The following is a 14,694-nucleotide window of genomic DNA, read 5'->3' as shown; positions in this document are numbered from 1 at the left end:
CCTGCAGCGCCTCTCCTCAGCACCCTCCTGGCTCTGCTCTCCAGAAGAGGGGGAGGGCCTGAACGTCCCTCCCCAGGGGCCCGCGCTCTCAGGGTGCCACCTGGCACGTACGGGGCTGAGGGGCCACGGCTCTGAGGGCACTGGTAATTGACGTGAGACGGGGAGAGGCAGCGTTCTGACTTGTGAGCGGCTCTGGGAGTTCAGTGGCAGCAGCCGCCACAGTGCCCACCTGCATGGGAGTGCTGACTGTCCCCAAACTTGGTTCTCCGGCTCAGGATCTCATAGGAACAGTCCTCCCCACAGCAACCAGACATGCTGGGGGAAGAGTCATCGATTTCAAATCTGCAAGGCAGGCAAGAGAAAGAGGTGGGCTGAAGGCAGCTCCGTGCCTTCCTCCTGGCTGGAGGGCTTCCAACATCTATGCTGATGAGCCCCCAGGTGAGAAGCTTAGGGGATCCTGCAGAGGGCCCTGCACGCCCTGCCCCACCAATCCAAACCCCTGCAGACCACTGGACGTGGTGCGGGGTCAGGAGTGGGGACTGGCACGGGCAGCACCTCCTACCACCCACCAGGAGGCCACGCGGGGCCCAGCTCCTTACTGTAGCGCTTCTCGGAAGAACTGGTAGGCACCGTGGTTGTGTTTAAAAACTGTCAACATCACCTTCTTCATCTGTGTGCTGGAAGCAAGTGGAGCAAGCACTTTTCAGAAAGGGAACGAGAGCAAGGCCGCCTCCGCTCCCTTGCCCTGTGGACTGCCCTCCCACAGGCAGTGCCTCAGCTGAGCAGCCCGGGGCCGTGGGCGGCCCTACCTGTTGGCCATAAGCTGCAGGATCTGGATGAGGAACTTGCCCAGGCCTCTCCGTCGCACTTTGCTTTCCAACTGCACTTCATAGCTGGTGAGGAGAGCAGGCGGCATGAAGGCGGCAGGCCCGGAGAAGCCTGCAGGCCTGGGGCCCCGCCCTCCCGCCCCGAGCCTGGCTCCTACCAGTACAGGACTTCATCCCCGCACTCCACGTCGAAGCGGAAGTGAGAAAAGGCTACAGGCACAGAGCTGCTCTCCCAGGCGACGAGGTACCAGGCCCGGTCGTCCGTCATCTCCTCCCGTTTCTCTCGGTCCTTCCAGCCCCACTCGCTCTGCTCGTACCTGGGGACTCAGGGGCGTCAGGACGGGGACCCTGGTGGGGACCAGGCCCCCTGCGGTCAGCCCGGGCTTACATGGCTTGCATGTTGGCTTTGGTCAGGTCAAACGCCCAATCCACAGTGGCCGGCTCCAGTCCAGACACTCGCTTACACTCGATGGAGATGTTCAACCTAAGAAGAGGTGAGGTGCATTAGAAGCCAGTCAGGGCCGGGCGCGGTGGCGCACGCTTGTAATCCCAGCATTCGGGAGGCTGAGACTGGAGGATCGCGGTTCGCGGACAGCCTCAGCTACTTAGTGAGGCCCTCTGCAACACAGTGAGACCCTGTTTCCAAATAAAGAATAATAAAGCCAGGCGTGGTGGCGCACGCTTGTAATCCCAGCATTTGGGAGGCTGAGAATGGAGGGTCGGACAGGTTCGAAGCCAGCCTCAGCTACTTAGTGAGGCTCTCAGCAACTTAGTGAGACCCTGTTTCTAAATAAAATAGAAAATAGGTCTAGGAGTATAGCCCAGAGGTAGAAAGCCCCTGGGTTCCACTCCCAGTACCACCACCAAAAAAAAAAAAAAAAAAAAGAAGCCAGTCAGAGGCTTGTAATACACACAAAAAATAAGTAAAAGGACCGAGGGTGTAGCTCAGGGGAAGAATGCCCTTGGGTTCAATCCCCATACCGCATGCAAAAAGACTATATAGCTCAATATTCATATTGAGCCCTGCCTGCCTCTGCCTGTGAGGACTCAGTGGTGCCCTCGGCTTATTAAACACAGTGGAAGAGAACCTAACTTGCTACTGTTTTCCTAAACTAACAGATCTTGTACCTATTAAGGCATCTGTGTCTAAAGAAAAAAAAAATTATTTCTTTGCAGTACTCAGGGACATTCTACCTCTGAACTATACCCCCTAGCCTATTTTTTACTCTTTATTTTGAAACAGGGTCTCACTAAGTTGCAAAGGGCCTAAGTATTAGCTAAGGCTGTCCGCGAACCACAATCCTATCTCAGCCTCCCAAACGCTGGGATTACAAGCGTGCACCACTAAAGAAAACGTAAGACAATTACACACCCTGACCAATCTGTGAAACCACATTCTATAAGCAGCACATTCTGAATGGACCAAAGCCATCAAACACTAAGACTGCGTTCACTTGGTACCAGGAGCGATCCCGGGCACCTGCCTCTGAGCCATAGCCCCCCCACCCCCCAGTACTGGGGATGGAACCCAGGGGCATTGTACCTCCAAGCTATACCCTCAGCCCTATGTTTTAGTCTTTTTATTTTTAAAACAGGGCCTCACTGAGCTGCAAAGGGCCTCACGAGGTAGCTGAGGCTATCCCTGAACTGCAATCCAACAGTCTCCACCTCCAGAATGCTGGGATCACAAGCATGTGCCACCATGCTTGGATTTTTTTTTTTAAATCATGAAATAGAGTTGAAGTTGCGGGGGACCTTGCTCAACTGCTGAGGCTGGTGGCTGCAAACTTGGGATCCTCCTGTCTCAACCTCCCAAGTGCTGGGATTACGGTGTGTACCACCATGCCTGGGTAACTCCAAGCCTTTAAAAAGCTCCACATCAGTATTTTTCTTTCTTTTTTTTTTGGGGGGGGGGGTGGTGGTGGTACTGGGGGTGGAACCCAAGGGCTTTTCTACCTCTGGGCTATATTCCCAGATCTATTTTATACTTTATTTGGAAGCAGGGTCTCACTCAGTTGCTGAGATCCTCACTAAGTAGCTGAGGCTGGCTATGTTTTTATTTTAGTTTTTTGTGGCACCGAGGGTAGAACCCAGAGGCTTTCTACCTCTGTGCTTGCTATACTCTCAGACCTATTTTCTATTTATTTGGAAACAGCATCTCACTAAGTTGCTGAGAGCCTCACTCAGTAGCTGAGGCTGGCTTCGAACCTGTGTGATGTGATCCTCCTGTCTTAGCCTCCCAAGCGCAGGGATTACAAGCGTGCGCCACCATGCCCAGCCTGTTTTGTTTTTTTCTTCCATCTACTTAGTGAGGCCCTTCACAACTTACTGAAACCCTGTTTCAAAATAAAGAATAAAAAGCTGGGTGTGGCGACACACTCTTATAATCCTAGCATTTGGGAGGCTAAGACCTGAGGATCGCAGTTCACACAGCCTCAGCGACTTAGGCCCTCTGCAACTTAGTGGAACTGTTTCAAAAATAAAGAATAAAAAATTAGGGCAAGGGGTGTAGCTCAGAGGTCAAATGCCCCTGGGTTCCATCCCCAGACCTGCAATCAATCAATCAATCAATAACAGGGTAGGGGGTGTAGCTCAGAGGTCGAATACCCTGGGTTCCATTCCCAGACCTGCAAAAAATAAAAATAAATAAATAAAAAAGTAGCTGAGGCTGGCCACAAACCAGATCCTCCTGTCTCAGCCTCCCAAATGCTGGGATGACAAGCGCACGCCACTGCGCCCGGCCTAGTCTCTGCCTTTCATATGAAGTAGCAGACGGCTCGGGTGCCAGGCCGCTCTAGAGGTTAACACCTGAGGACGCTGGGGAGACGATGTCAGGAGCCCAAACGCGACTCACCCATTCCGGTCATATTTCTTGAACACGGGGAAAGCCTCCAGAGGGTCTCCAAGCTGTGGAGGGAAAGAGGAGCAGCATAGACAAGTGGGTGGGCACGCTGCCCGCCCCAAGAGCCCAGCCGCCTGGGAGGAGGGCGCTGCGAGGCCGCGGGGAAAGGCAAGCTCCTCGCCCAGAAGCTGCCCTGAGGGCTCCCCAGACACCTCAGCTTTGGCGAGGAGCCCAGGAGAGTTGAAGCTAAGCCAGGCGTGGTGGTGTACACCTTGATACCTGGTACTTAGAGGCCGAGGCAGGAGGATCACAAGTTAGAGGCCAGCTTCCACAACTTAGCAAGACCTTGTTTCAAAATAAAAAACCAAATGGGTCTTTAGGGCATAGCTCACAGGTAGGATGCCCCGGGGTTCAATTCTCAGTACCACACACACAAAAGACAATTTGCTTTGCTTCATTTGACGGTAAAAACCGACTGCACTGGAATTTATGGCCTATACCTGTTCACAGTGCGGCAAACCCAAAGAAGTCACACGATTTGCCCGAGCACCTCTGGGAAGAAGCACCCAGCTACCTTCACCTGCACAGAGCCCCAAAGGGAAAGTCAAGCCCGAGCTGCACCCTTGTGGCTGCGGCGCTCAGCACAGTGAGCTGTAAGAGTAACAGCAGTGGATACGGAGCGGGGCAGGGAGGTGGCCAGAACTTCAGGCCTTTTCTTTCCTTTTTCTTCTTCATACTGGGAATGGAACCCAGGGGCATTCAACCTCCAAGCTATACCCCCAGCCCCATTTTCTATTACTTATTTATATATATTTTTGTGGTACTGGGGGTGGAATCTAGGGGCTTTCTACCTCCGGGCTACACTCCCAGACCTGTTTTTATAATTTATTTGGAGACAGGGTCTCACTAAGTTGCTGAGAGCCTCACTAAGCAGCTGAGGCTGGCTTCGAGCCTGTGTGATCCTCCTGTCTCAGCCTCCCAAGCGCGGGGATTACAAGCGTGCGCCACCACGCCCAGCTCTATTCTTTATTTTCAAACAGGGTCTCAGTGGGTTGCAAAGGCCTTCACTAAGTAGTAGCTGAGGCTGCACGCGCGCCACGATCCTCCTGCACCAGCCTCCCAAATGCTGGGATTACCAGCGTGGGCCACCACGCCCGCTTCCCAGGCCCAGTGTGAATGCTGCGGCTGCCTGGCCGCTCCTGGCTGGCCAGCTGGGGGCAGGTCGTGGCCGCTCCTCCCTCGACCCTGCCCGGGGCCGGGCTGCTGCACCCCCCAGTTCCAGCAGAGCCTTGGGCACTCCATGGGCAGTCCATGTCTGAAGTAATGAACGAGAAACACGTATATCCTGTTTCATCGGGGAGGGTTTCCTCCAAAATGCAAACTCCTAACAGAAATGTCTTGACTCTAATCAGTGAGAGCAGTAGCTGCTGCTGCTGGGACCCACGTTTCCCTCCACTCGCGGCCAACTGCCGGCACCTCCTCCCGCTCTCCCTCCCTGGCTTCCAGCAGGCAGAGGACTGGCAGCTAGTGTCACAATTCTGCCGCAGGGTGGCGCCAAAAGAAGTCAAATGAAGATGAGGCTCAAGTTCGGGAGGCAGGGCTGGAGAGGAGAGTCACCCTGTTGGCAGCGTCCACTTTGGCACAGACGGCATCCATGGCCGCTCGCTCCTCCAGGCGCTTCTGCTTCTTCTCCTTTGCTTTGCTCGACTTTCTCTGCAGGAGGAAAAGCGACACTAGACTGACGGGCTGTGGCCTGCCAGGCTTGGTCTTCCCTTTGAGAAACCCCTGCTCTCTTCTGATCTGAGTTCTGAGCAGGGTCGGGCCTGGTTAGGACATGGGTGGAGATCCAGGGGCCTTGCGTCCACAGGCCTGGCCCGCGCAGGAAACCTCCCGCCCCGGCTGCCACACGCTTGCTGTGTGCTTCTCAGGGACAGCTTCCTCCTCAGGAGCCCTCGGGGTGCCACTGGACTTCTCGGCTTCCTTTCAGGAAGAACACTGACCCTGCTGGCCGGTCACTGAGGACGCAGAGGCGAGCTGGTGAGGCCTGCAGCAGAGCCTCCCCACCTGCTCCCTCCCGAGGAGGAAGGTCCTAGCTTTAGACACAATTAGGGCAGCTTTCAGGAATGGCTGCGGATGGCTGCTCCTAAGTTTATGCAAAAGCTTCTGGATGTCTTCTGGCTACAGGACAGAGACCTGGGTGGGCCCGCCTTGTGGAAGCCGGGTCCCATTTCTAAGTGAGGACCAGGGTGCTCTGGCTTAAAGATACAGCCATTCTCTGGCAGGCGGTCCTGCTCGGCCAAGGTCAATCAGAGGCAAACACGCCATGTATCCAGCGACAAGGGCAGAGTGAAGGGCTCCAGGGGTTCACCTCAGGACAGAGGTGATGCTTCCACGTGCTGAGCAGGACCAGGCACAGGCAGCAGGGGAGGGCAAAGGGAGGACCCTCGCACGAGGGCAAGTGGCACGCTCCCACATGGGCACCGAGACCGGACGCTGCTGAGGCAAACGCGGGGCTCTCAGGCCTTATCCTCTGCTAAAGTTGGGTAACACAGAGAAAAGGCCAGGCTCCAGGGCTTCCTAGCCCCTCCAAAGCTCTTTCCCTCGCCACCCCCGCAGGTCCTAGGACAGACACAGCCTTCCCTGGTCAGAAAATGAGGCGGTGGTGTTAACCTGGAGAGGGTGACTGACAGGTGCTCAGCAAGTGACAGCTCTCACTCACTCCAGGAGGGACGGGAGACAGCGGCCCACCGAGCCCAAGTCCCCAGAGACAACGTGCACCAGCTCTGCTTCTGCAGCAGCACGGCCTCCTCTGATCCACCGCCCTCTCCACTGGGGAGGCTTGACAACCTCCGATTACCGTCTGGTCCTGACACTGGCCTCAGAACAGGCACATGAGCCACTGATGTTCAGGAGCTGAGAAAACAGCTGTTGTGCAAGTGTCTTAGCATAAATTCGGCCCTTGATTTTCCTTATTTTTTGTGGTACTGGGGATGGAACCCAGGGTCATTCTACCTCTGAGTTACACCCCCAGCCCTATTTTATTCCGTGTGTGTGTATGTGTGTATATGTGTGACTGAGGGTTGAACCCAGAGGTTCTACCTCTGAGCTATACCCCCAGCCCTATTTTATTCCGTGTGTGTGTGTGTGTGTATGTGTGTATATGTGTGACTGAGGGTTGAACCCAGAGGTTCTACCTCCGAGCTATACCCCCAGCCCTATTTTTGGTTTTATTTTGAAAGAGGGTCTCTCTAGGTTGATGAGTCTCACTACTTGCTGAGGCTGTCCTCACACCTGCAATCCCTTTGTCTCAGCCTCCCAAGGACTGGGATCACAGGCATGCAACACCAAGCCCAGCAATTTTATTCTTTTATTTATTTATTTATTTTTTTGGTGGTACTGGGGTTCCTGGAAGCCCGTCTACCTCTGGGCTACACTCCCAGACCTATATTTCTATTTGGAAACAGGGTCTCCTAAGCCAGCACGACTGGCTTCGAACCTGCACGATCCTCCTGTCTCTGCCTCCCAAGCGCGGGGATTACAAGCGTGCGCCACCATGCCCGGCTATTCTCTTTTATTTTGAAACAGAGTCTCAGTAAACTGCAGAGGGCCTTACTAAGTTGGTGAGGCTGGTCAAGAACCTGCAATCTTCTTTCTCGGCCCCAAGTGCTGAGATTACAAGTGTGCGCCACCACGCCCGGCTTGCCCTTGATTTTCTAAGGAATAACACTGCTTAACTCTAAACTTGAATCAGCCAAGAGGCGAGAGTTCAGACACAGAAGCCGGGTGTGGTAGCTCACACTTGTAATCCCCGCACTTGGGAGGCTGAGACAGGAGGATCGCGCAGGTTCGAAGCCAGCCTCAGCTACTTAGTGAGGCTCTCAGCAACTTAGTGAGACCCTGTTTCCAAATAAAGTATAAAATAGGTCTGGGAGTATAGCCCAGAGGTAGAAAAGCCCCTGGATTCGACCCCCAGTACCACCAAAAAAAAAAAAAAAAAAGTTCAGACACAGGAACTCATAGGGATTGTTCTTAGAGGCACAAACTCAACCAGCACAAGCTAAACACTGAGGCTGAGCTGGGAGCCAGGCTACATCCCACTTCTCGCCTCCCTAGAGGAAGGACAAACAAGAGAAGAACCTGTCTTTGTAAGACTGCAATCTAGGGACAGAACCACCCTCTGTCTCACAGCCAGGCTTTACAACACCCATCTTTTCCTCTGGGAATTCAGGTTGTAAACACTGAGATACTTACAGCCTGCAATGGACTTTAGCGATCACTGATTTAATTCTCAAGGCAGAAATTGTCACCTTTTAAGGAAACTGAGGCTCAAAGGGAGAGCGTGACTTGCTGAGACACTGTGACAGCAAGTGGCCGAGGGAAGCCTCAACCCCAGGGGTCGAGGCACAGATGCAGGTTTGTCCCGCTAGCCGGGGTGTATCCCGGGGGATGGCCCACGTCAAGTCCACCCAGTCAATAAACAAAGACCTCCTCACAACCTGCCCACAAGGACAGGGGCCTGAGGAGCCCACAGCACGCGGCAGGTCATTCCTCACTGCCTGTCTACCTGGTAACTGCTTGCCAGCAATGCCACCAGACCCCACCCTCTACACCAAAGCAGAGGCAGGGAAAAACGGGCCGGTCTCCAAGGCTGCTCAAGGGGCAGAACGAGCCGAGCTTTAGCATCAACCAGACCCGGCCAACACCCCTCGTGCCCCCGCCAGCTTGAAGGCAGCCAGATCTCCAGCAAGATAGGGACGCAAAAGCCGGCCATGGTGGCGCACGCTTGTAATCCCAGCATTCAAGAGGATCGCGGACAGCCTCAGCTACTCCATGAGGCCCTTTGCAACTAAGTGAGACCCTGTTTCAAAATAAAGAATAAAAAATAGGGCTGGGGTGTAACTCGGAGGTAGGATGGAGCCCCAGGTTTCCATCCCCAGTACTGCGCAAAGAAAAGAAAAAAAAAGAGATGCAAGTGCTGGTCCTGGCAGCCAGGTCAACACCAGTACCCCGTCACAGCAGGTGCAAGCTCCCTTCCCCTTCCCTCATGCCTGCTCTCAACACAACACAGACAAGAGCAAAGGCAATGGGCGGCCAGCGTGACTCCTGGGGCCCAGCGAGCACCGAATCCCAAGTTCCCACCACAGCGGAACTTTCTTCTTCTGTTTTGTTTTGGCAGCACCAGGGACTGAACCCAGGGCCACCCTACCACTGAGCTACATCTTCAGACCTTTTTTTTTTTTTTAAATTTGAAACAAAGTTTCACTGAGTTCCTGAAGCTAGCCTTGAACCTGAATCCTCCTTTCTCAGCCTCCAGTGTACAAGGATTAGAGGTATGCGCCACCAGGCACAGCAGCCGGGAGTTCACTTCTATGCCTAAAAGGTAATTCCCAAGCACGAGCAGCAGAAGGGCCAGCACAGGCCTCCAGGTCGCCCGCCCATGGGCTCACGCATGCAGGACTGGCGGCCGGCGATGCCCAGAGTGCGCCTTGCTTCCGCCACAGCCAGAGACTGAGATGACGAAGCGCCCTTAAGCATCCTGCCGCCTGAACGCGGCGTAGGAGTAGGAGGCAGGCTGCAGTGGGCCGGGCCAGCGGGGCTCCCCTTAAGCCCACAGACTGGCAGGAGCGGTCCCCTACTGTTCCAATTAGCTTTGCCCTCACCATACAGAGGGAAGGCTGTCCTGCAGGGACACAGGAAAACTCTCCTAATTAAAACGGGAAATAAGCACATGAACAGTAACGCTCACTGTGGTTAAGTGTCTCTCCCAAGGGAGCTCTATATAATAGAGTGGAGGCTTCTGAGTCGAGAGACCTGGATTTGATTCTCAGCATTTTCACTTAATAGCTATTTGACTCAGGAAAGTTACTTAAAGCCTTTTCAGCAAGTTATTCAGTTTCTCTGAACCTTAATTTTCTAATCCATAAAATGGGGTTAAAGATGGCTATACCAATAGCCAAGAGACTGCTATGAGGACAAAGGGTACAATGTACTGGAAGGGAAAACTCTAGTTAGTGGCTTTTGTTTACCAAGTCCTATTAATGTTAAGATACACTCAGCCAGGACTTTCATAAAGATGATCCATCTTATTATTTTTTTTGTGTGTGTGGTACTGGGGGTAGAACCCAGGGGCTTTCTACCCCTGGGCTACACTCCCAGACCTATTTTATACTTTGTTTGGAAACAGGGTCTCATTAAGTTGCTGAGAGCCTCACTAAGTAGCTGAGGCTGGCTTCGAACCTGTGAGATCCTCCTGTCTCAGCCTCCCAAGCGCGGGGATCACAAGCGTGCGCCACCACGCCCGGCAAAGATGATCTATTTTAGCTGGGTGCAGTGGCGCTGCCTATAATCCCAGTACTTGGGAGGCTGAGACAGGAGCATTGCAGGTTCAAGGACAGTCTCAGGAACATAGCAAGGTCCTCAGTAATCTAGCAAAACTGTCTCTTTTTTCTTTTTGCAGAAGTAGGAATGGAACCAAGGGGCATCTACTTTTGAGCTACATCCCCAGACCTATTTTAAACTCTTTAGTTTGAAACAGTGTCTCACTAAGTTAGAGGGATAAGTAGCTGAGCCTGGCTGCAAACCTGCCCGGCTCCTGTCTCAGCCTCAAGGAGCCTAGCCATCCTCAGCTACTTAGTACCGCTGTGGGCAACTCAGTAAGGCACTGTTTCAAAATAAAGAATAAGCCAAGCTTGGTAGTACACACTCAAATCCCTTTCTTGGGAGGCTGCAAAAGAACCTCAGGCAGGAGCCCCATCTTAGTGACACTCTGTTTCAAAATAAAAAATAGGAGGCAGGCATGGTGACACCTGTAATGGACAGCCTCAGCTACTTGGTGAGGCGTAGGCTTGTAATCCCAGCATTCAGCAGGCTGAGACTGGAGGATCGCAGTTCACGGCCAGCCTCAGGTACTTAGTGACGCCCTCTGCAACTCAGTGAGACCCTGTTTCAAAATAAAGAATAGCTGGGCGTGGTGGCGCAATTTGTAATCCCCGAGCTTGGGAGGTGGAGACAGGAAAATGGCGCAGGTTCGAAGCCAACTGTGCTGGCTTAAGAGACCCTGTTTCCAAATAAAAATTAAAAAAAAAAAAGTAGGTCTGGGAGTGTAGCCCGGAGGTAGAAGGGCTTCCAGGAACCCCAATACCACAAAAAAAATATAAAAAATAAAATAAATTAAATTTTAAAAAATAGGGCTGGGGGTGTAGCTTGAAGGTCAAATGCCCCTGGGTTCCATCCCCAGACCTGAAAAAAAAAAAAAGAAAGAAAGAAAGAAAAAAAGGAAGGAAGGAAGGAAAAGCCAGCTTGTAATCCCCATGCTTGGGAGGCTGAGACAGGAGGATCACACAGGTTTGAAGCCACCCTCAGATACTTAGTGAGGCTCTCAGCAACTTAGACCCTGTTTCCAAAAAATATATAAAATAGGTCTGGGAGTATAGCCTGTAGGTAGAAAGCCTCTGGGTTCCACCCCCAGTACCACCAAAAAATTAAAAAATAAATAAATAAAATAAAAAATAAGGTCAGACATGCTGGCACTTGGGAGGCTGAGACAAGAGGACCACACAGGTTCCAAGCCAGCCTCAGCTACTCAGTGAGGCTCTCAGCAACTTAGTGAGACCCTGTTTCCAAATAAAGTTTAAAACGCCAGGTGTGGTGGTGCACACTTGTAATCCTAGTACTTTACTTGGGAGGCTAGACAGGAGGATTGTACAGATTCTAAACCAGCCTCAGCTACTCAGTGAGGCTCTCAGCAACTTAGTGAGACCTTGTTTCCTAATAAAATACAAAATAGGTCTGGGAGTGTAACCCAAAGGTAGAAAGCCTCTGGGTTCTACCTCCGGCGCTCGTGCGCGCGCACACACACACAAATAAAGTATAAAATAGGTCTGAGAGTATAGCCCAGAGGTAGAAAAGACCCTGGGTTCCACTCTCAGTACCACAAAATAAATTTAAAAATAAAAAAATAAAGAACAACCCAGGCGTCGTGGTGCATGCTTGTAATCCTAGCATTTGGGAGGCTGAGACAGGTGGATTGCACAGGTTTGAAGCCAGCCTCAATTACTTAGTGAGGCCCCTTGCAACTCAGTGAGACCCTGTTTCAAAATAAAGAATAAAAAATAGGGCTGGCAGTGTCACTCGAAGGTAGAATACCCCGGGTTCAATCCCTTTACAAATAAAGAAAAAATAAAAAACAGAGCTGGGGGTGTAGCTTAGAGGTAGACTGCCCTTGGGTTCCATCCCACTTCTGCAAAAATAAGTAATAAACAGGGCTGGAAGTGTAGCTCAGAGGTAGAATGTCCCTGAGTTCAATTCCCAGTACCACAAAATTTTTAAAGGATGACGTATTTTAATCTTTACAACTCACCAAGGTATGTACACCCCCTTCTTTGATAAGAAGTCTCAGGCAGAGAGGCTGCGTAACTTTGGGGGCCACAGCACCAGTCCAGAGTTCTCAGGGGTCTTACCACCCTTCCGACCCCTGCCTTCCACTGGACTTTGCGCTCCATGAGGCGGAGGCTATACCTGTCAGAACACACCTGGTGCTCAGCAAGCAGCAGGTCCTCCGTTCCTATCTGCTGAGTGAATCATCCTGGATTCAAATCCAGGTCTGAGCTCTCAAGTCCATGCTCCTCCTGCTACCTCGCACGTAACACTTGTTTTGGCCTGCTACCTACAGGCTGTCGTCACATGCTGCCGTAACACTGCTCTCCTGACCACTCCTGTCAAAGCAGCAACTCCACACAGTTAGGACTCCAAGGGGCCACAAGGAGAAGCCAAAAAGCACCCAGATGGAGACAGGAGGCACTTTCCAGAAAGGCAACTTGCCATCGCTTAGTCTCCAGCATCCTTGCCTCTAGCCCACGCGGTGTCCAGGGTGGGCAAAGAACCTTCCTGGTGAGGGAAGGCAGAGCTCTAACTCCACAACACAGCACGTGTGGCGGCTGGGCTGAAAGAATTTTGCAGAAAAGGTGCTTGTATGGATGCCACCTCTCAGGCTGAGGTCGGGAGGAGCAGGGCCCTCTGCCCAAGGGTGACCGCTAGGAATGACGATGGCCTGCCGCCAGCTGGGGCACCTGCAGGCCCGAAGGATGAGGAATGAGACACTGAGAAGGAGCCAGCTGTTTCAGGGAGGGCATTCAAGTCTCTCTGTTGCTTTCAATTTTAGGCTGGAAGAGACTTCGTAGGGGCTGTTCAGAGAAACACACCTGCAGAGTATGAATAATAAAGAAGACTGAGAGGCCGGGCGAGGTGGCGCACGCTTGTAATCCCCGCGCTTGGGAGGCTGAGACAGGAGGATTGCACGGGTTCGAAGCCAGCCTCAGCTACTTAGTGAGGCTCTCAGCAACTTAGTGAGACCCTGTTTTCAAATAAAATAGGAAAAGAAAATAGGTCTGGAAGTATAGCCCGGAGGTAGAAAGCCTCTGCCTCTGGGTTCCAACCCCAGTACCACCAAAAAAAAAAAAAAAAAAAAAAAGAAGACTGAGGCTCGAGGGATTTGCTCGTTCACCTCAACCAGAGGAAGTGCTGCCCAGAACGGCAGGATGTGCTGCTTGTTTTGGGCTCAGTCTAGTGAACGGTTCTGCTTCATATAATTCCAACAAGAGCCGGGGTCTGGGATCTTTTGCCAAAATCTAGGTTAAATATGTTTAAGGTCTCTAAACTTGATTCTCGATATATGAAGTACATAGCACTCCAAATCCCTGGTCAAGACCTGCCAAATGTTTGTTTTGTGGTACTGGGGATTGAACTCAGGGGCATTCTACCTCTTAGCTAAACCCCTAGCCCTATTTTTTATTTTTATTTTGAAAAACAGGGTCTTGCTAGGTCAATGAGAGTCTCACTATTTGCTAAGGCTGTCCTCGAGCCTGTGATCTTCCTGTCTCAGTTTCCCAAGTACTAGGATTAGAGCATGTGCCACCATGCCCAGCCCAGCTCAATCATTAAATATTTTAAGTAAGAGGAAAAAAAAATCTAGGTTAATAACAGTAGGGACAAACCCAATGGGTTAAAAATGCCACAAATCTATTTTAGAGCAATAAAGTGAAGGAGGAGAAAGTGGGCAAAAATACCAGCCAGTACTTAGAGAGCACCTACTTGGTCACTTACTTCCATTATCTTGTTCAACCCACACTGCTCCCTAAGGGGAAGGTGGCAGCATCTCCAGTACATAGATGAGGGAATTTAAACCCCAAAAGGCCGTATGAGTGGCACAATACCACGCTGCTAACCAGCAAAGATGGGGCTGGCGCTGAGTCAACTCCACGCAGGTGGTAGAGATTCCATGGAAATACTAATACAGGAGCTGGGCACAGTGGTGCACACCTATAATCCTAGTACTTTGAAGGCTGAGACAGTTGGATCACAGGTTCAAGACGAGCACACCAAAACTGAAACGCTGCTTCAAAATAAAAAATAAAGCCAGACGTGGGGGCGCATGCTTGTAATCCCAGAATTCAGGAGGCTGAGAAAGGAGGATCGGTTCACTGACAGCCTCAGCTACTTATTGAGGCCCTCCGCAACTCAGTGAGACCCTTTCAGCCAGGCGTGGTGGCCTGTACTTGGGAAGCTGAGACAGGATTGCAAAGGTTCGAAGCTAGCCTCGGCTACTTAGGCTCTCAGCAACTTAGTGAGACACTGTTTCCAAATAAAATATATATATAAAAAAAAACAGGTCTGGGAGTTTAGCCTGGAGGTAGAAGGCCCCTGGGTTCCATCTTCAGTACCACAAAAATAAATAAATAAATAAATAAATAAGACTAAAATATAGGGCTGGGGGTGTAGTTCAGAAGTACAATGATTCTGGGTTCCATCCCCAGTACCGCAAATAAATAAATAAATAAACAAACAAACAAATAGGGGTAGGTGTGTAGCTCAGAGGTAGAATGTCCCTGGATTTGCTCTCTAGTACCGAAAGGAAAAACAAAATACTAATACAGGGAGGGCTGATTATCTTTTTAGGAAGGTAACTGATCTCAAATTGGGGCTGGGGTGAACTCGCAGAAACATGGCACTGCTTCTAACAGTACACCA

At 51.5% G+C, this 14,694-nt stretch overlaps 1 protein-coding gene across 1 annotated transcript; it reads right to left on the bottom strand.

The window, feature by feature from the left end:
• Window positions 1-200: 200 nt before the first annotated feature.
• On the bottom strand, window positions 201-5,376 carry NAA40 (N-alpha-acetyltransferase 40, NatD catalytic subunit; the record flags this gene model as incomplete). The annotated part of the gene is made up of 7 exons (XM_080714849.1): window positions 5,287-5,376; window positions 3,682-3,734; window positions 1,216-1,311; window positions 986-1,144; window positions 810-893; window positions 600-677; window positions 201-342 (listed from the first exon to the last, which is right to left on the bottom strand). Exons 1-7 carry the CDS (start codon window positions 5,323-5,325, stop codon window positions 201-203), a joined length of 651 nt encoding a protein of 216 aa, XP_080570975.1. The 5' UTR covers window positions 5,326-5,376.
• Between the last annotated feature and the right edge of the window lie 9,318 nt (window positions 5,377-14,694).

Source organism: Muscardinus avellanarius (assembly GCF_963383645.1).
Source record: "Muscardinus avellanarius genome assembly, chromosome: 1".
NCBI classification, from domain to species: Eukaryota; Metazoa; Chordata; class Mammalia; order Rodentia; family Gliridae; genus Muscardinus; species Muscardinus avellanarius.
This window is presented reverse-complemented; position numbering and strand designations above follow the sequence as displayed.